The sequence below is a fragment of the Dermochelys coriacea genome, chromosome 10, assembly GCF_009764565.3.
Source record: "Dermochelys coriacea isolate rDerCor1 chromosome 10, rDerCor1.pri.v4, whole genome shotgun sequence".
Lineage (NCBI taxonomy): Eukaryota > Metazoa > Chordata > Testudines > Dermochelyidae > Dermochelys > Dermochelys coriacea.
Genome location: NC_050077.1, coordinates 38,187,283 through 38,207,346, shown reverse-complemented (window position 1 = coordinate 38,207,346; position 20,064 = coordinate 38,187,283). Strand labels below are relative to the sequence as shown.

Below are 20,064 nucleotides of genomic sequence, written 5' to 3'. Positions count from 1 at the left end.
TATAAATATATCAGAGGGATAAATACCAGAGAGGGAGAGGAATTATTTAAGCTCAGTACCAATGTGGACACAAGAACAAATATAAACTGGTCATCGGGAAGTTTAGACTTGAAATTAGATGAAGGTTTCTAACCATCAGAGGAGTGAAGTTTTGGAATAGCCTTCCAAGGGAAGCAATGGGGACAAAAGACCTATCTGGCTTTAAGATTAAACTTGATAAGTTTATGGAGGAGATGGTATGATGGGATAACATGATTTTTGCAATTAATTGATCTTTAAATATTCATGGTAAATAGGCCCAATGGCCTGTGATGGGATTTTAGATGGGGTGAGATCAGAGTTACTACAGAGAATTCTTTCCTGGGTATCTGGCTGGTGAATCTTGCCCATATGCTCAGGGTTTAGCTCATCACCATATTTGGGGTTGGGAAGGAATTTTCCTCCAGGGCAGATTGGAAGAGGCCCTGGCGGTTTTTCGCCTTCCTCTGTAGCATGGGGCACGGATCACCCCTGGAGGATTCTCTGCTCCTTGAAGTCTTTAAACCATAATTTGAGGACTTCAATAGTGCAGACATAGGTGAGAGGTTTTTTGCAGGAGTGGGTGGGCGAGATTCTGTGGCCTGCGTTGTGCAGGAGGTGAGACTAGATGATCATAATGGTCCCTTCTGACCTTAATATCTATGAATCTACAGTCAGTACTGAAGATGAAAATATCATCCAGCTAAACTGCTAGGAAATCCCCATGCCCCTTAAAGACTATGTCCAGCCGCCTCTGAAATAGGGACAGAGCACCAAGTAACCCAAAAGGCATAGTTGTAAATGGAGCTGTTACATGAGGACTTGTGCTGTTGCCCAGTGCTACCAAAGACTGAGTTGCTGTTCTGAGGTGCATTTCTATGCAAGCATGACCAGTCCACTCACCTGCATTAGTAGGAGGCTTTCCCAGGTGTGTAGTTACTCAGAAATTGATGGTAATATTTCATTTTTTAAAGTGTTTTTCGCCCTTTTGGTTGCAAGAAATCCTTCCAAATATGAATCAAGTGGAAATCAGCACAGTGCTGTCGTCTTAGGTCTGCAGTTGCTGCTCAGAGCTTTCACAAGCTGCTGCAGAATGACTGGAGTCTTGCAAGTTTTTGCTGCTGCTATTTAGAACCCTGTGGGAAAGCAGCAAAACTGACTAAAATGTCAGGGTCACTCTGCCATTGTCAGGAATACCTAAGCAGCCGGGGGTAATAGGGCCACTCACTATAAAGGAGGCTGAGAGAGGGGTATAGTAGCAGAATGCCCTCTAATTACTCTGTTTTCAGCCAGGATTTCAGAATGGAGGGACGCATAAAGAGACTGCACTTCTCTTCCAGCAGCTGGAGGGGAGAGGGGTGGGTTCCTTGGATTTGTAAATAAAAATGTGTGATCAGGATCATAGAATCATAAATCCGGAGGGACCTTGATAAGCCATCTAGTCCAGCCCTTTGAACTGAAGCAGGACTAAGTATTATCTAATTCTAGACCATCCCTGACAGGTACTTGTCTAATCTGCTCTTAAAACATTCAATGATGGAGATTTCATAACCTCACTAGGCAATTTATTCTAGTGCTTAACTTCCCTGACGGGAAAGTTTTCTTAATGTCCAATCTCAATCTCCCTTGCTGCAATTTAAGCCTATTAAGTCTTGTTTTGTCTTAAGTACTACAGGAGAACAATTTATCATCCTCCTCTTTATAACAATCTTTTACGTACTGGAAGACTGTTCTCATGTCCCCTCTCAGTCATCTCTTCTCCAGACTAAATAAACCCAATTTTTTTCAATCTTCCCTCATAGATCATGTTTTCTAGACATTTAATCATTTTTGTTGCTCTTCTCTGGACTTTCTCCAGTTTGTCCACATCTTTCCTGAAATGTGGTGCCCAGAACTGGACACAATACTCCAGCTGAGGCCTAATCGGGCACAGAGTAGAGCGAAATAATTAATTCTCGTGTCTTGGTTACAACACTCCTGCTAATACTTCTCAGAATGATGTTTGCTTTTTTTGCAACAGTGTTACCCTGTTGACTCATATTTAGCTTATGGTTCACTATGACCCCCAGATCCCTTTCCACAGTACTCCTTCCTAGACAGTCATTTTCCATTTTGTATATTTGCAACTGATTGTTTCTTCCTAAGTGGAGTACTTTGCATTTGTCCTTATTGAATTTCATCCTATTTACTTCAGACCATTTCTCCAGTTTGTCCAGATCATTTTGAATTATAATCCTATCCTCCAAAGCAGTTGCAACTCCTCTCATCTTGGTATCATCCACAGACTTTATAAGTGTACTTTGTATGCCGTTATCTAAATCATTGATGAAGATATTGAACAGAACTGGACCCAGAATTGATCCCTGCGGGACCCCACTCATTATGCCCTTCCAGCATGGCTGTGAACCACTGGTAACTACTCTCTGGGAACAATTTTCCAACCAGTTATGCACCTACCTTAGGGTAGCTATAGCTAGGTTGCATTTCCCTAGTTTGTTTATTAGAGGGTCATGCAAGACAGTATCAAAAGCTTTACTAAAGTCAAGATATACCACGTCTACCGCTTCCCCTCTATCCACAGGGCTTGTTGCCCTGTCAAAGAAGGCTATCAGATTGGTTTGACATGATTTGTTCTTGACAAATTCATGCTGACAGTTACTTATCACCTTCATATCTTTACGTGTTTGGAAATTGATTGCTTAATTTGCTCCATTATCTCTCAAGGTACAGAAGTTAAGCTGACTGGTCTGTTATTCCCCGGGTTGTTCTTATTTCTCTTTTTATAGATTGGCACTATATTTGCCCTTTTCCAGTCTTCTGGAATTTCTTCAGCCTTCCGTGACTTTTCAAAGATAATCGCTAATGGCTCAGATATCTCCTCAGTCAGCTCCTTGAGTAGGATGCATTTCATCAGGCCTTGGTGACTTGAAGACATCTAACTTGTCTAAGTAATTTTTAACTTGTTCTTTCCCTCTTTTAGCCTCTGATCCTACTTCATTTTCACTGGCATTCACTATGTTAGACGTCCAATCACCACCAACCTTTCTGGTGAAAACCGAAACAAAGTCATCAAGCACCTCTGCCATTTCCACATTTTCTGTTATTGTTTCCCCACCCTCTCATTGAGTAACAGGCCTACTCTGTCCTTGGTCTTCCTCTTACTTCTAATGTATTTGTAGAATTTTTTTGTTACCCTTTTTGTCTCTAGCTAGTTTGATCTTGGGTTGTGCCTTGGCCTTTCTAATTTTGTACCTACATATTTGTGTTATTTGGTTATATTTATCCATGTAATTTGACCGAGTTTCCGCTTTTTGTAGGACTTTTAATTTTTAGATCATTGAAGATCTCCTGGGTAAGCCATGGTGGTCTCTTGCCACACTTTTTGTCTTTCCTGTGCAGTGGGACAGTTTGCTCTTGTGCCCTTAATAATGTCTCTTTGGAAGAACTGCCAACTGTCTTCAGTTGTTTTTCCCCTTAGACTTGCTTCCCATGGGATCTTATCTACCAGCTCCCTGAGTTTGCTAAAGTCTGCCTTCTTGAAATCCATTGTCTTTGTTTTGCTGTTCTCCCTCCCTCCTTCCATTCCTTAGGATCATGAACTTTATTATTTCATGATCACTTTCATCTCCACTGTCTTCCACCTTCAAATTCTCAACCAGTTCCTCCCTATTTGTCAAAATCAAATCTAGAACAGCCTCTCCCCTAGTACCTTTCTCCGCCTTCTGAAATAAAAAATTGTCTCTAATACATTCCAAAAACTTGTTGGATAATCTGTGCCCTGCTGTGTTATTTTCCCAACAGATGTCTGAGTAGTTGAAGTCCCCCATCACCACCAAGTCCTGTGCTTTGGATGCTTTTGTTAGTTGTTTTAAAAAAAAAAAAAGCCTCATCCACCTCTTCTTCATGGTTAGATGGTCTGTAGTAGCCCCTATGATGACATCACCCTTGTTTTTACCCCTTTTATGGTTATCCAGAGACTTTCAACGAGTCTGTCTCCTATTTCCATTCATCCTCAGTCCAAGTATGTACATTTTTAATATATAAAGCAACACCTCCTCCCTTTTTTTCCCTGCCTGTCCTTCCTGAGCAAGTTGTACCCTTCTATACCAATATTCCAGTCATGTATTATCCCACCAAGTCTGTGATGCAGCTATGTCATAGTTGTTTATTTACTAGCATTTCAGGTTCTTCCTTCTTATTCCCCATACTTCTTGCATTAGTATAGACATCTAAGAAACTGATTTAATTTCCTCTCCCAGTTCTATCTTGTCTCTCCTTTGTCCCTGCTATAACAACTGATGCTCTCCCCTCCCCTCCCCCCCAATAAAAAAAATTCTGACCCTTTTCCCAGGTTTCCATGTTTTTGACTTACCTGTGGGCTTTGGTCACCTGTCCCTTCGAACCTAGTGTAAAGCCCTCCTCACTAGGTTAGCCAGTCTTTATCCAATATGCTCTTTCCCTTCCTCGATAGGTGGACCCTATCTCTACTTAGCAGTCCTTCTTCCTGAAACAGCATCCTGTGGTTAAGGAACCTGAAGCCCTCCTCGCAACACCGTCCTCGCAGCCAGGCATTCACCTCCAGGATGCATTTGTCTCTGCCTGGGCCCTTACCCTTGACTGAAGGATCAAAGAGAACACCACCTCTGCTTCCAACTCTTTCACTCTTTCTCCCAGGGCCCTGTGGTCACTTCTGATCTGCTGAGCATCATACCTCGCAGTATCATTAGTGCCCACATGGATGAGTAGCATGGGGTAATAGTCAGAGGGTTGATACCTCGACAATCCCTCCGTAACGTCTTGGATACGGGCCCCTTGCAGGCAGCATACCTCCCGGGATGCCATGTCAGGCTGACAGCTGGGTGTCTCTGTCCTCCTCAGAAGAGAGTCATCAACCACCACTACCCTATGTTTCCTCCTGGGAGTGGTGGCTGCGATCCTGCCAGCCTTGGGGGTTCATGGCTTCTCCTCTTCCACTTTTGTGGGTGGTTCCTCATCACTAGTTGCCAGGGCAGGATAACGGTTTTCCATCACCATGGTGGGTGGGTTCGGAGTAGGGGTGGAGCACTGCCTGATCCAGAAGTAACCAGCAGCCAGTGTCCTCCCTGTGACAGAGCCATATCTTCCTCCCCTGGTGATGTGACAGCAATCCTCTGTAGCTGGATAGCGTCCTCCGCCTTGGATGTCTCCATATGAATAGTCTCAAGGAATTACTCATGGGTACAGATGCTCCTTGGCCCAGCCACCTCCTCCTGTAGCACTCCCACCTGCTTCCTGAGTGATTCCACCAGCAGGCACCTTTCACACTGGATGGCCCCCGCAGCCGGGGTTTCTATGAGTGGGAAATGCAGGTCACAATCGCTGCAAATCCACATCAGGATCTGGGTAGAGGCATCCATAGTTAGGTTGTCTCTCTGGATACAGGGGCAGGTAGAGGAGACAGGAGAGGCGTTGGTCCATGTTCGCTAGAAAACACTACAGAAGCGTGTCCTGAGGCTATAAGATCACTAGAGAAATGGCTAAGTACAAGAACATCTCTCCCTCTATCTATCTATGGCTGTCTGTCTGTCTCTCCATAAACCTGTGTCATGATCGCAGTGTGATTCTAGCTGTCATCCTCATGAACAGGTTATGAAACTAATAACCAGAGCATTAGGGTGACTCTCTCAAATTAGACTTAAACCTAAGTCATAGCTGCCACCTTTAGGAGTTCAAGTGGCATGGGGATCCAGCAGTTTCTCGGCAGATTCATCACCTTGTGCTAACCCTTTCTTCCCCCCCCCCCCCCCATTTGTCCCTTGACTAGCTCAGGAAACACTGCATATTCTCATCATGCTGCATATCTTTCAGATACTTTTGCACAATTGCCCTCTACTGTATCAAGCAAGTCAGCTTTTATTGATTAATCTGCATACTTTTATTATGTGCCTTTCTGTCCCTTACAGATCCAAGTGCACTGATCCAGCTAGGCACTGTGACAGCGCTGCAATATTTGCATTTGCAGCCATGTTCCTGATTGCTGCATGTTTCACTGATCGGGCAACATCCTGTTCTAAGGGAGCTATAATGTGTAATAGCAATGCACCACTTTACCTTTTAAACTGTGTTCCTATCTGACGGAGCTGCATGCCTTAATAGCTGGGGACTTTGGAGGGCTGGTGTGTTCTTGCAACTATTGTCCCGCATGTTGCACAGTAAGCTCTTGAGTGTGTGTTCAGATTGTTAGTGATGATCAGCTGCCAAGAAATTAATTGCACTTTCTCTCTCTTTTTTTTTTTTTTTTTTTTTTTTTTAAGCTGGAATTTTTTACTCTCAGTCTTCCGCCTCCCCCGCCCCTCCACCCCAGCCTTTCATCACTGCAGTCTGGCTCGCTGCTGGGTCTGGCGTTCATTCTCCTCTCCTTTTCCAGTAGCCATATGAAGGCCCACAGTCTGTCACCTGAGCAGCAGTGGAGTGACTGGGGAGGTATATGATTTTATGGTACACCTCCAAGAAGGAGTAATTGAGTCTCCCTGCCCTTGTTAAATCTCTCTGTAGACAGGCCTCTGCATGGCTGCAACGCTTTCTTTAGCCAAGTGATCTGCAGCTCAGCAGTGCTGCTCCTTGCGCGATTATATTGGAATTGGAAAAGGTTCAGAAAAGGGCAACAAAAATGATTAGGGGTATGGAACGGCTTCTGTATGAGGAGAGATTAATAAGACTGGGACTTTTCAGCTTGGAAAAGAGACAACTAAGGGGTGATATGATTGAGGTCTATAAAATCATGACTGATGTGGAGAAAGTAAATAAGGAAGTGTTATTTACTCCTTCTCATGACACAAGAACTAGAGTCACCCAATGAAATTAATAGGTAGCAGGTTTAAAACAAACAGGAGGAGGTATTTTTTTCTCACAACACACAGTCAGTCTGTGGAACTCTTTGCCAGAGGATGTTGTGAAGGCCAAGACTATGACAGGGTTCAAAAAAGAACTAGATAAGTTCATGGAGGATAGGTCCATCAATGGCTATTAGCCAGGATGGGCAGGGATGGTGTCTCTAGCCTCTCTGTGCCAGGAGCTGGGAATGAGCGACAGGGAATGGATCACTTGATGTTACCTGTTCTGTTCATTCCTTCTGGGGCACCTGTCATTGGCCACTGTCGGCAGACAGGATACTGGGCTAGATAGACCTTGGTCTGACCCAGTATGGCCGTCTTATGTCAGTGGCTGCTGGTGTGCTCTGAAGAATTCCCCACCTGAACAGCTGAGCCAGGTCCCATACCTGCCCCTAATTTGGGGAACTGATGCTAGGGCCATCATCCTCTTGCCCATCCTGAAAGCATGCAGTATATGGTAGCCAGACCATTGTGTTGCAGTGCTACTCTCTGTTTTCAGGGGAAACATGTAGGCTCTGATTCTTTCCTCGCTCACACCAATGGAAATTGGAAGTGACTCCACTAAAGTAAAACAATTTACACCAGCGGCAAACTGCTGTAGTGAGCTCAGAATCATACTGGTAGCCTTGTGTATCCTAGGGGAATAAAGTTTTCTGTATTTACAGCTTCTGATAAATTTATAAGGGAGAAGTAAGTTTATCCAGATGTAAACTTTGCAGCTGGATAAGTACCCCATAACTATCTGGGAATCTGGAATTTGACCCCTTGGGTCACCAGGGCTGCTAGATGACTTTAACAAAAAATATAGCTGCTGACATAAAATGCATATGTCCAGTCAACTGTAAAAGTTCTTGCAATAAAGTAAACTACTCTGACAGATGAAACTTGGAACTTGCACAAAGGAAAGCTGTTATAAGTGTTATAGATGCTTTTCGTCCCAAAGGATCCAAAGTGCTTTACAGAATATGGCTCCCAGTTTTGCAGATGGATGTGCGTGGCAGGGATCCTTACTTCACCCGTAAAAGCCTGTTAATGTGGCTCTGCATGGGTACAGGGTTTTGCTTGCGCATGCCTGGTTGCATGATCAGGCCTTATCTATTTACAACTGAAATGCAGCTCTATGGAACATAGCCTGGTAAGTGAAAAAGAGGGGTGTTTTGGTCAAATACACTGTGCCAAAACTCTGCTGTTAAAAAGGGCCATGGGACCTTATATATCCACGCAAAGTAGACAAGACCTCTGCTTTGTAGGATTTGAAAGACCCACGCAGTGTAAACTGTATGGAGTTCTTCTACTCTGGAAATGAGAGCTGTGTCAGCAATTCCAGGGACTCTGTACATTTCTACATGATACTAAACCTGTTTTCTAGCAACATATTTGATTTCTGGCTTACAATGTATGTCATTGGCCGTGATAAGTTTCAGATGCCAAGGGGAGTGGGAACACTGGAATCCAAACATGGCTTAACATCAGATAAAGTGTCTACATTTAACAGTAAATGCAATCACTAGTCAGTGATGCTTCCCTAGCCTCCATGAATAAGTGGCATTGTCTCTAACAGTGGGACTACAAAACCAAACTAGAGAGAGTTTTCTAATGGAAACTCCAGCAAATTCAAAACTGCTGTCAGGGAAGCTACCTTCTTTTTAAAAAGTTGATATTCTTTGTTCCAAAAAGAGAGAAGCTAAGAAATTAATGAACCGCTGGAATGATCATGGTGGAGGAGTGTAAAGGTCTCTTTAATAAATGTGTAACTCAGTCAGTTGTGTTACATAACCTTTGTGCCCTGAGCAACCGTAGCTCTGTCAGCAAAAATGATGTGGAGAACTCAGCCCTTGCAAATGTGCAGCTTTTTTGGTAAAGAAAAGCTGGAAGCGTGCAGAGGGATCAATATAAACAAAGGCTAAACAGAAAACAAGGCAGATCAGAGCTGTTAAAGTACAGACTCGAAATACCTAGATTATTGTCTAGTCAGGAAAGAGCAAGCCTGTTTTCCTCTCCTGAGCAGGAGCAGTAAAATAGCCAGAGTCTTGCTGTGCAATTTGTATAGTGCATCTAAAACTAGCCAGAATAGAATGGGATCTACAACCATTCGCCTCCAGTTTGTTGGTCTGAATTTGACCCAGTTTAGTAAGGAACCAAAAAATGTTACCATCTGACAGCTTTGCAATGGCTTGTGTGACATCTGTGGGGCTTGGTCCAGTATCTAGTGCACAAGAGCCCACATTCATAAACCACCATCACAGAACCAATTACTGTAGTCCTGTTAATCTTTGTACAAAGGCTAAGGTCTAAATGGATCATGGAGAATGACCTAGCCCCTCATCCTTAGAGGCATACACTCACCTCATCCCTGAAGAATATTGACAGGGCAGTATGGAAAGAGCTTGCACTGCTGTTGTCTGTGCTGCACTCTTTCCAGAGAGGACTCCAGTCCACAAGGGTGTCATGTTGGCAGCTTTCACAAGCAGAAAGTCACCTGAAACTACAACCAATTGGTCATGACTTTGGAGCTTCCTGGTCAATGGCAAATCTAAATGCTGATACGATTACTTATTACAGGCGCTGGTAAAACAAGAGTGATCCAAAGATGTCTCCAAAGAATGAATGCCTGAGTCATCTGAAGCTAGCCCGAAAGTGAATTCTCCATAATGTGTTGGGGGGAGAGAGATTCCTACCCTGGTACATTTGGCTGAACAGGAGTGGAACTAATGGTAAAGGCAGGCAGCTCTTGTGCACTAATGACCGGAGAGATAGGCCCCTGAGTGGGATGGTACAAAGTGGGAAGCTTCTCCAAGGAATTAGGAAGCTGTGGAATTACCAACTCTACTGTTCCTCCTCATTGTTCTCTATCCCTGTTCATGCAGGGAGTCTGGATAAATCCAATGCATGAGTTGTTAGTGGCTTAGTCAAGACCATGAGTTATCCTGCTCTGGGGAGTTCTTGCTGATTGGCAGATGTCTTTGGACTCCAGTTAAGGTAAGAGGTGTGAGTCCTGTAGCAGGGGGAGCTAACTAGATGGTGCTAGAGCATACTTCTGTGACTGGAGTTCAGGTCTTGTTGGTTAGAAGATACTTGAACAGAGCAACTGTTCCCCCATCTAGAGCAGGGGCTCTTGACCTTGGGGGGTGTGAACTGGTGTTAGGAAGTTTTGCAGCCATTCTGCTCTTCCCATATTGCTAAAGGGCATGAAGGTCTGAGTTACTGGGGAGGGATCCTAGTATGGCAAAGGCTGACCCTCTCTGATCTGAAGCTAATAACGGCATGTAAGCAAGTCCTTGTACCAAGAGGGGCGTTTGGTCTCCCTCAGCTTTCCAGTGAACAGGACCTAGGCATACAACAGTGTGTGGATGGTTTTTAGTTGTAAACAGTTCCGGATTGGAATATATTCTACACCTCTTGAATCTAGTTTATTCTTCTTGGTCTCACAAAGGAGGGAGTAAAACTCAGAGGGACATGATGACTGCTCTGAAATTAGGTTCAAGGAGACTCCATTTCTCCCTGTGGCTTTCCCTGGATAGTTTGCAATAAACTGTGCCTTCTTGGCAGACCAAAGGATCTGCATTAATAAACACATATGCCAGTCTGGCAACAGCTCATGCAAAGAGCTGATGTTCACTTTGTGGCTGCCACTTGAAGTGGTTGCCTTAGAAATGTCCACAATAATGAAGTAGCTTGTCAATATCTCTTGTTAGGAGAAAACCAGGCATGCCCTCTAAGCCAGGGGTTCTCAAACTGGGGGTCGGGAGCTGTCAGCCTTCACCCCAAACCCTTCTTTGCCTCCAGCATTTGTAATGGTGTTAAATATATAAAGAAGTGTTTTTAATTTTATAAGGGGGGATCACACTCAGCGGCTTGCTATGTGAAAGGGGTCACCAGTACACAAGTTTTGAGAACCACTGCTCTAAGCCAGGTAGTGCTACAAAAATGCTGGGGGGAGGAGGAATGATGGAAATGACTCTGAAACCAATGCTTTTTAAAAAAAAAAAAAAAAACCAACCAACCCCTCTTTGCTGCTAACAAAGTGTCAATACATTAATTCTGGGTCTTATCCATCCTTGCCCCTCTCCCCTCCACTTCTTGCTTTGCTTCCACATGTCCCACCTGCTCCCGATGCCAGGCTGTCATAATGAGCCTGGGTTCTCCATCATTAAGGCAGCTAAATTAGAGAACAACACTTTTAAAACAAAATAACAGCAGTTGATCTTATCAGAGTTCCCTGCGGGCAACTAGCTGGCCCAGATAACACTGGGAGAATAGCCAGGTCGCAGGGAAGGCAAAACTGGCTGCCTGTTACTACTGTTAATTGTGATAGCAGTGCACATGTGAGTGCACGCACCCCCTCATTCCTTTTCTCCCCTTCCCCATGCCAGCGCATCTGACCTCATAGCCTCAGCAATCTGGTTTTGTGGCCCACGTGTGGGAGATGGGGAGGATTCAGGTGGGAGTCTCAGATTCGTAGGATCTTGGCCCTGTGGTCTGAGGAGAACCCTCAGAGCAGCAAGCAGCATGTTGTTCAACTGGCCTCTGTCCCAGCAGCACCTTAAGCCAGAGCCCACTGAAGTCAGTGGAAATATGTCCATTGAGGATAGTGGACTTTTTAATCATTCTGAAAGGAGAAGCTGGATGTAGGGAGCGTCTTACAACAACCTTGGGTCTCACCAAGATGGGAGCTGGAGGAGGGATGTGCAGGGGAGATGGGCAGTGTCTGGGAGTTGTATGGCTTATCTTGGTGGTGGGGCAGTGAAATTTAATTATGGGGTATCTTTCTTGATGAGCTTGAGATGGAGCATACAAAGCTTTGGTGGTGCTTTGGTCTAGTATAGTCTTAACCCCTGCTCAGATAAAAATCCAAGTCTTGCACTCTTAATTTGAGGGCATCTAGTACTGGTGACTTGGGGATTCCTCTGCAACCCAGTTTCACCTCACACAGCCTCTGTAGGTGAACCTCTTGCTAGAATATTTCCCTCTTCTCCTTCAATTGTGATGGTTTATTGTGCTGTTTGGGTATTACCTCTAGAGTCCCTGCCTGAGACTGTTATGATGGGTACATGGAAGATCTATACTTGAGTGACATTCCCCTCTGGTGTTATCTGGACCGGTGATCTGCTACGCCACTCCAATCCTTGACTCTGGAAGCCAGCCTTACCCTGCTCTGCTATGAGAACCCCACTCCTGGGCTGTTGACGCACAGCCTCTGGCATGTAAGCTACTCCCAGCTACTTGCAAGCGAATGACACAAGCCAATACTTCCGGTTCCAGACACAACCCTGGGAATCTCCATCTTGCAGTGTCCAGTTACGCCCGCTGGATGCTGCAAGCTTATATGAGTTCGTCAATTTAACAAAGAAATTTATATGTACCAGGCTTGTTGTTATAAGGGGAGCCTCTGACACACTTCAAATCAAATGCACTGCTTCAGGTAGAATAAACAAACAAATTTATTAACTATAAAGGTAGATTTTAAGTGATTGTAAGTCAAAGCATAACAAGTCAGAGTGGTTACCAAAATAAAATAAAATATATAAGCACGCAGTCTAAACTCTCAACCCTATTAGACTGGGCAGCAACTAGTTTAAGCAGTTTTTTCTCACCCTATTGGATATTGCAGTCCTTAATATACAGGTTTGTCCTTTAAACCTGGGCCAGTCTCCTCTGTTGGAATCTTGTCTTCTCAGTGCTTGGTTGCTTGCAGCATAGGTGGAGGCAGGAGAGGGGCCCAGTATGTGTCCACTTTGTCTGTTTTATACTTTGTCCATGTGCTTGTAGAACATGAGTCCAGGCATGTCTGTGGGGCATTGCTGAGTCTCTCCCAGCAAGACTGAGCAATTCCCCTGGTGGGGCCTCATGCAGGTGAGTCATTGCACTGTAGCTCCGTTGATGGGCTGTTTTACACCCCGCCCGGGTGTTGGTTACTTTCTTTGCTGTTGCCTCTCGGGAGCTAATAGCTGACTCGTTCCCACAATTTATAGCATGTTTTAGGCTGTGTCTACACTGCCACTTTCAGTGCTAAAACTTTTGTCGTTCAGGGGTGAGAAAAAACACCCCCCTGAGCGACAAAATTTTTAGCGCTGAAAAGCACCAATATAAACAGCGCTTTATCGCCAGGAGCCGTACTCAGAGCAATAAAGCTACCACAGCTCGTTAGGGGTGGGGTTGTTTTTTTTTTTTTTTTAAATCTCTGGGAGAGCTCTCCCCTGGCAATAAAGCGTGTCTACGCTGCCCATGTCACAGAAGTGCCACGGCAATGCTGCTGTGGCTGCGCTGTAACATGGGTAGTGTAGACATACCCTTAATGACAACCATACTTTACAATTCTCATAACTTCATATGCAGTAATGATACACATATATGGATAGATAAATGACTTTCAGCAGATCATGACCTTTCCTCTGATACCTTATGTCATAAATACAAAGGGAAGGGTAACCACCTTTCTGTATACAGTGCTATAAAATCCCTCCTGGCCAGAGGCAACATCCTGTTACCTGTAAAGGGTTAAGAAGCCCAGCTAACCTGGCTGTCACCTGACCCAAGGACCAATAAGGAGACAAGATACTTTCAAATCTTGGCGAGGGGAGGGGTTTTGTTTGTGCTCTTTGTTTACATTTTGTTCTCTCTTTGGACTGAGAGAGGCCAGACAGAAATCCATCTTCTCCAACTCATCCTCATCCAAGTTTCCAATATTACAAGCAGTATAGGTAAGCCAGGCAAGGCGGATTAGTTTCTTTTGTAAGGTTTTGCCCAGAGGGGGATCCTCTGTGTTTTGAATCTGAATACCCTGTAAGGTATTTTCCATCCTGATTTTACAGAGATGATTTTTACTTTTCTTTTTTTTAATAAAATCCTCTTTTAAGAACCTGACTGATTTTTCATTGTTCTTAAGATCCGAGGGTTTGGGTCTGTGTTCACCTGTACAAATTGGTGAGGATTATTATCAAGTCTGCCCCAGGAAAGGGGGTGTAGGGCTTCAGGGGATATTTTGGGGGAAGACGCCTCCAAGTGGTCTCTTTCCCTGTTCTTTGTTTAAAACGCTTGGTGGTGGCAGCATATTGTTCAAGGACAAGGCAAAGTTTGTACCTGGGGGAAGTTTTTAACCTAAGCTGGTAAGAATAAGATTATGGGGTCTTTCATGCGGGTCCCCACATCTGTACCCTAGAGTTCAGAGTGGGGAAGGAACCCTGACACCTTACAAGGCATGCTTTATATGTAAGATCACTATTATATGAAAGTGAGGAATATGGGGGTTATAGTACGCTCCCCCAAGGTATAGAATGTCACAACTTGCCTTTGAACTTACATGCATCTGACATCTTCTCTACTACAGTCGACAATTAGTTAATTGTATGGTTAATTTTTTCCAAAGGTGAAGAACTGAACAGCTTGATACCTAAAGGGAAGGCTCTGAAGCAGCACACAGTGTTGATTTGCTCACTGAAGGTGTCTTGTGGCTTAAAGGAAAGGGTTACAGAGCTCCAGCATGACCCTGCCTCCCTGCTGTGACCTGCCTGAATGACCCTGCCGTGAGGAAGCCTGTCAGCTGGCAGTGGTAGTACTGAGATTTACTGTAGTCTGATTAGAGGAGAGCCAGGCAACTGGATGCTAGGGGTTCTGCTGACTGTACTCCATCTGATCTGGGGCAGTTCCATACCAATGATTAATGTAAGCAGCTGCAAAAATATTGGTTAGGGTTTAAGCCACAGCTGTTGGGGTGTAATTCGACTGATTTCTGAACTGGCCAGTTCCAGCAAGCAGGGAACCACATGCACTCAAGAACCGAAATCTAAACTCTGTCACAACATCTCCTGGCTGGCATCCCAGCAGTTAGCAGGGTCCCCTACTGTCTTCTCTCCACCTAACCCCCAAAAAAGGCATTCACATACTCAGTACCAAACAGAGTGACCAAGTCCCATCTGATATGACAGGCCCAAGCTGCCCAGGCCAATTGCCCTTGTTAAGGTCCTGGGATAGCACAAACAATTTTTAATAGTGACTTGACACCTTGTAAATAGCACACGGGCTTCCTAGTGGATGGGGAAACATTCCTTGCTGTTTGTAAAGGAGTTTAGAGGATCTTTTTTGTTTAAACAACAACTTCCAGCACAAGGGTCCTGACTCCGCCCCACCCCTTTTTTCTTCTTCTGCTTATAGGCTGAAGACAGCTAGCTGAGCTCAGGGGAGTTGATCCACAGTTTGGTACGTGAGACATATGCCAGCCCTCCAGTTGGGACACTAGCAAGTTGGATTTAGCCTGCCACTTCTCCGCTCGGCATGACTGGCTCAGAACATATGGGCTGCCTCTCTCGTTCCAACGGGCTGGAAGTTGAATCTCTTTCCGCTTTGACAAGGGAGACACTCCACTGCGGTGCCACTTCCTTCCTGGTTCTCTCTCGCAAGGAGCTGCAAGCCTGAAACGAGTGGATCATTCTATGTCTCTGATGACCAGGACAGCATCCCGCAGCTGCTATCGGTCTGGAGCTGTGGTGACTCCAGAAAGAACCATGGCTACTGTGGGCAGCCCTGGGACACAAAACTAGCAGAGGCTTAACCTCTTCACTTGCACAGCATGCCCTCTTGTGTCACGGATACTAGCTCTGTTACTACCCACCAAGTGCCTTGTCTCCTTAACTGGCTTCTGGGAGTAATGTCACTTGGGTCCTCGTGGGAGGAACATGGCCCAGCCGGCTGTGCTAGCAGGAGTCCCAACTAAGGATGTAGCTTCAGAACACTAGCACAAAAAAGCAGATTGGGAGGGGCTTTGATCCATGCCCTTGTCCTGCCGAGTGAGCGATGGGCCGCTTGGACGACCAGGCCAAGAAGCGGATAGTGGAACTGCGCAAAGCTGGGCTGAGCTTCCGCAAAATCAAGAAGGTCCTAGAGCTGGACAACATCCGGGTGACCCCACAGGCTGTCTACCTGTTCCTCAAGCGTAAGAATGTGGAGCTGGCACAACCTCCAGGAGCCTCCCATCTCCAACCAGCCGGAGGCCGGGGGAGTAGGAGAACAGCCATCAACCTGGCTGGCTGGGAGGACGAGCAGCTCTGGAACTTGCTGCAGGAAAATGAGACTGAACAGAACAAGCAGGCAGAGCCCAGGGGCAGCAGGCAGCCAGATCCCAGGCCCCCAGCACTCCCCAGAACAGCCACCATGAGCTGCAAGGAGCCACACCTCAATGACAACCAAGACTGCAAGGACAGCATCAAAATAATCAGTGTCACGTCGCTGTGCAAGGATAGTGAGCAGTTTGGGAAGGTGCCTGCAGTGCCCATGGGCCCATCTCCAGTGGCACAGCTATCCCCTATTAACAGTAAGGCCTGGCTTTCTCATTCGTTGTCCATTAGTCTTGGATAGGCCTCTCCACTTCTCTAAGCAGCCTGGTGAGTTGCCGAGCAGTACCAAGGGTCTCTGCTCACATCCCTGTTTTCCAAACCCAGGCAGGCTGGGCAGGACTCTTAGGCCCTGGAGCATAGCTGAGGTTGGGGGAAGGTGCATGGTGGAGCTGGAAGGACTTAGTCCCTATAGATGGAGGGGTCTCACTCCCCTTGGGGCTGGGGAAAGGCTGGCACTCAATTCAAGGGTCTCATTTGAAGGTGCTTTTCTCTCCGGTTACTCTGTCTATTCATCCAGGTGATAGCTGCTCTGGGATTCAGACCTCAGCTGTGGGTAGCCACCCGGCTCCACTCTCACCAGCCACGGCGCAGCAGCAGCTGAACAGCCGGGGCAGGATGTTCTTGCCACCTGCCAGGAATCCAGCCTTAATTGTGAAGAAGAAGATTGTGGACAGGGCCATCCACCTCCAGAAAAAGGTATGGGGCTGGGAGAGGTAGACTGGCTGTCCTGTGGCTAGAAACCCCTTCTCCAGCCCAGCAAAACTGGGGATCCGCTCAGGCAGTGACCTATCAGGTTACAGTTAAATTGTCCTGAAAGGGCTGGTAATGCTCCCCCCATTCCCAACTGGAGAAGGCTCTGTGGGGAACCCAGGCTCCAGTGCGCAGGAAGGACAAGGAGATCCTGGGCTTCTATGAGGTGCCCTCTCAAGTGACCTGCTCCGTGGAGTTAGGTGCGGGGGACATGGGGATAGCTTGGGGGGGACTGCAACTGTCCTCATGCAGTCTGGCAAATGCAATGGGAGGCTGATGGACTTAGTGACTCGGGCCAAGGCTCCCCTCCCCCTTTGCCTCAGCAGATTGGATTTTTGCCCACTCAGGATCCTGAGGTCTGTTTGTGGCTCTGCATGGCCTTGGACAAATCACTTCACTTCTCTGTGCCTCCGTTATCCCTGCTTAGCAGAGGGGGAAAGGCTGCCCTATCCCATGCAGGGGGAAGTCCTTTGATTGCTTCTGTTGGCAGGCATCCTAGGTACTCTCCGACCCGCAGGCTCCACCGGTAGCCTGGGTGGAAGCTTCCCAGCTGCACTCCCCCCACTTTGGACACCATGACAAGGACTCTGTCTTACTGGTGGCCTCAGACTCATCCTGCATGGCAACTGGCGACACCTGTGCCACATCTAGAAAAGAAGAGCAGGACAGAAATGAGTTTTTGGGCTGAGCACTGCCAGCAGGACCAGAGACCCATGCTCTGTGGACTTCTAAAGAACAGGTTTGGTCCCCACAATTGCTCCAGACCCTGGCCCAGGTGGTAGCTTCTGTTCATTCTGATGTCTGTGCTGGAGAGGAAAGAGGAGGACTGAGGGGCAGCAGCAGAGCTGAGCAGGGAGGAGAGAGACAAGGATTGCAGGAGGTGCTGCAGGGTGGCAGCGAGATGCATTGGCAGAGCTTAGGGGAGGGGAGAACCCAAGAACGAAGCTGGAGGTCAGGACTGAGCCACACTTGGACACTAGTCTGCATGACTGAGGCTCTAACAGGTGCTCGTGAGCTCTAGGCTCACTTGCAGTGTAATAAGGTATCTTGAATCCTGTGCATGGCTGATGCTTGTAATTCTCCAACATTGACCAGGCAACCATTCACAACGGGCACAGACCATCTGACTCAACGACTGTCCTGCCCTTCTTGGTGGGAGTACAGCCGGCCAGCCAGCCTCCCAGGGCGAACCCATCTGTCATGGCAGCCTCTATGAGCCACAGCGCACATGTAAGTACCCTAAGATGCGCCCAGTCCGTAGGCACTAGTCCATCCAGTGAATGAACCATCAGGTTGCCATGGACACCAGGATGGATCACCACAACACATTTTGGCTGGCTTGTCATGCTTCCTTGGGACAAAGCTGTAAGCAGCATAGCCACCTGCTCTTAATGACTCTGAGTGGACACTGATCTCTGCCAGGACTCAAATGGCAGGATACAGAGGTAACATGGGGAAAACATACAAGGCTGAGGGGCAGATTGATTTAACATTTACTGTCCTGTTGGCAGCATTTCTGGGGTAAGTAGCAGAGTAATGAATAACAGCCAGGCAGAGGCAAAGCTGGATCTGAGAGGAGCCTGGTGTTCTGTATCTGCTCCACTGCTAGGCCCACCCTGCTCGACTGTTGCTCAGATGACCAGTCCAGTCTGTGCCCTGCCCAGGAGTCTTGCTTGCAGAAGTGAATGCTGCTGATTGGGGAAAGAGGAGCATGTGGCTACACTAGTGAGGAGCCCTACTCCAAAGTGTCCCATTAGAAGCTGTTAGTGCACCCTATTGGGTATCTTGTCCCGGCTTCCTTTCCATGGAGCACTGCCTCAGCCCCACTGTGAATCTGGCTGAAGACCTACATCTTCACTAGAAGTTGTGGTTGCCTTCCTCCAGAAATGTCATGTATGTAGGTTCCAGGTTAGCAGATCAAGAGAGTCCCACGGCCGCTTCTCTCCCTCCTCAATGAGGCATTTCCTAGCAGTCTTTCACACTGCTTTCTGAAAAGGCATGGTCTTTTTCAGTTTTGCACACTGCAAGACTACTACGGAGGGGCCAAGCTGAAGGTGAACTGGCACAGCTGGGTGGTGGGCAGGGCTGGAGTAGCAGTGGCATCGTACAATGGTAGATGGGATTGGAGGTCAGATCAGATCACAGAGGAATGCAGCTGTCTGATTCTAGCTGTCCTCCTCTCACATGCAAACCTGCTAACTCTTGAATGCAGAATATAGAGGTCTGTGCTGAGCTGATTCTATAGGAAATGGCCCGCCACTGCATTTCTGATCTTTCTTCCAGGTCAAAGATGCCAGCACTCAAACGGCTCTGCTTAACCCTACCTGTCCTTCAGGCAATCAGAACCCTGTGTGGGGTGGGCAGATGCTGGCCCCCTCACCCAGCCCCCATGCCATTGCCGAGAAGCTGGATGCTGTACACACACAGGTACAGAAACTGTCGCATGTAATGCACGCGGTGCTAGAGAGCCAGTGCCGCATGGAGCGCCAGCAGGAGCAGCAGCAGCGTTTCCAGCAAGAGGTGCTGATGATGCTTCAGCAGCTCAGATCTACTGTGAGCCATGGGACAGTACCAGGAAACGAGCCCTGTGTCCCCTTCAGCAGCATGGCTGATCCCTTGCCCACTGTGCCAAACTTCAGCCAATTCAAGATGGAGCTTATCTGATGAAAGGCTGATGCCAACATACATGGGCCTGGGCATAAGAGTGGCATGGAGCTAGCTCTGGACAAAGCAGCAGGCATGGACCACCCTAGCCGAAGTATAAAGGGATCCCAAGCAGACAGCTGCAGCTGAGTGAAGAGCAGGCATTAGCACTTCATAAACTGCAGCTTTAGGAGCCTGGCTAAGGCCCTGCTACTGCAAGAACAGAAGACTGGAAGGAGGAAGGCCACCAATAACATCGAGACTCAATCTGCTTTGGCCTAGTTAATCCAGACCTGCTTCCCCCAGGAAGAGGCATGTACCAATGGGAAGCTGAAATAATACATGCTAAAGGAAAGCCTTAATTCTAGCCACTGTATACAGCAAATGAAATACTGGTTTAGCCCCCAAGGCTCAAAAGATATGGGAATCCAGTAGCTTAGAGAGGCTGGCTACATCCAAGCACCATGCTAAATTAGAAGGAAAACATGGTGGCAGGCATCACTCTCTCCTTGTCAGAGCAAGCATTTAATGTTTACACGGGGAAGGGAGTGTGAGCATTAGAATGTCCAGGAGCTTCAGTTTTAGACACTTTGTGCCCTTTCTTTCAGAGTGGTATGTGGAGAGTAAAATAATTTCAGTAAAGTCTATATACCCACTGCTATAGAAACAGA

General features: G+C 46.7%; 1 protein-coding gene across 8 annotated transcripts in view; it reads left to right on the top strand.

Annotated features, from left to right (window-relative positions):
* The window catches only part of LOC119862968, a 32,223-nt gene extending 12,159 nt beyond the window's left edge, over positions 1-20,064 (top strand). For 2 of the 8 annotated variants that reach the window (XM_043494322.1, XM_038420550.2), the window contains exons 2-6: positions 14,257-14,552; positions 15,042-16,197; positions 16,518-16,696; positions 17,846-17,980; positions 19,034-20,064. In XM_043494322.1, the coding sequence (XP_043350257.1) occupies positions 15,681-16,197; positions 16,518-16,696; positions 17,846-17,980; positions 19,034-19,414 (1,212 nt within the window). In that variant the 5' untranslated portion in view covers positions 14,257-14,552; positions 15,042-15,680 and the 3' untranslated portion in view covers positions 19,415-20,064. Of the gene's footprint in view, positions 1-9,757; positions 9,870-11,910; positions 12,095-12,339; positions 12,744-13,472; positions 13,592-14,256; positions 14,553-15,041; positions 16,198-16,517; positions 16,697-17,845; positions 17,981-19,033 lie in introns of those variants that run through there. The other 6 variants (XM_038420545.2, XM_038420546.2, XM_043494325.1 and 3 more) reach the window with 6 other exon arrangements.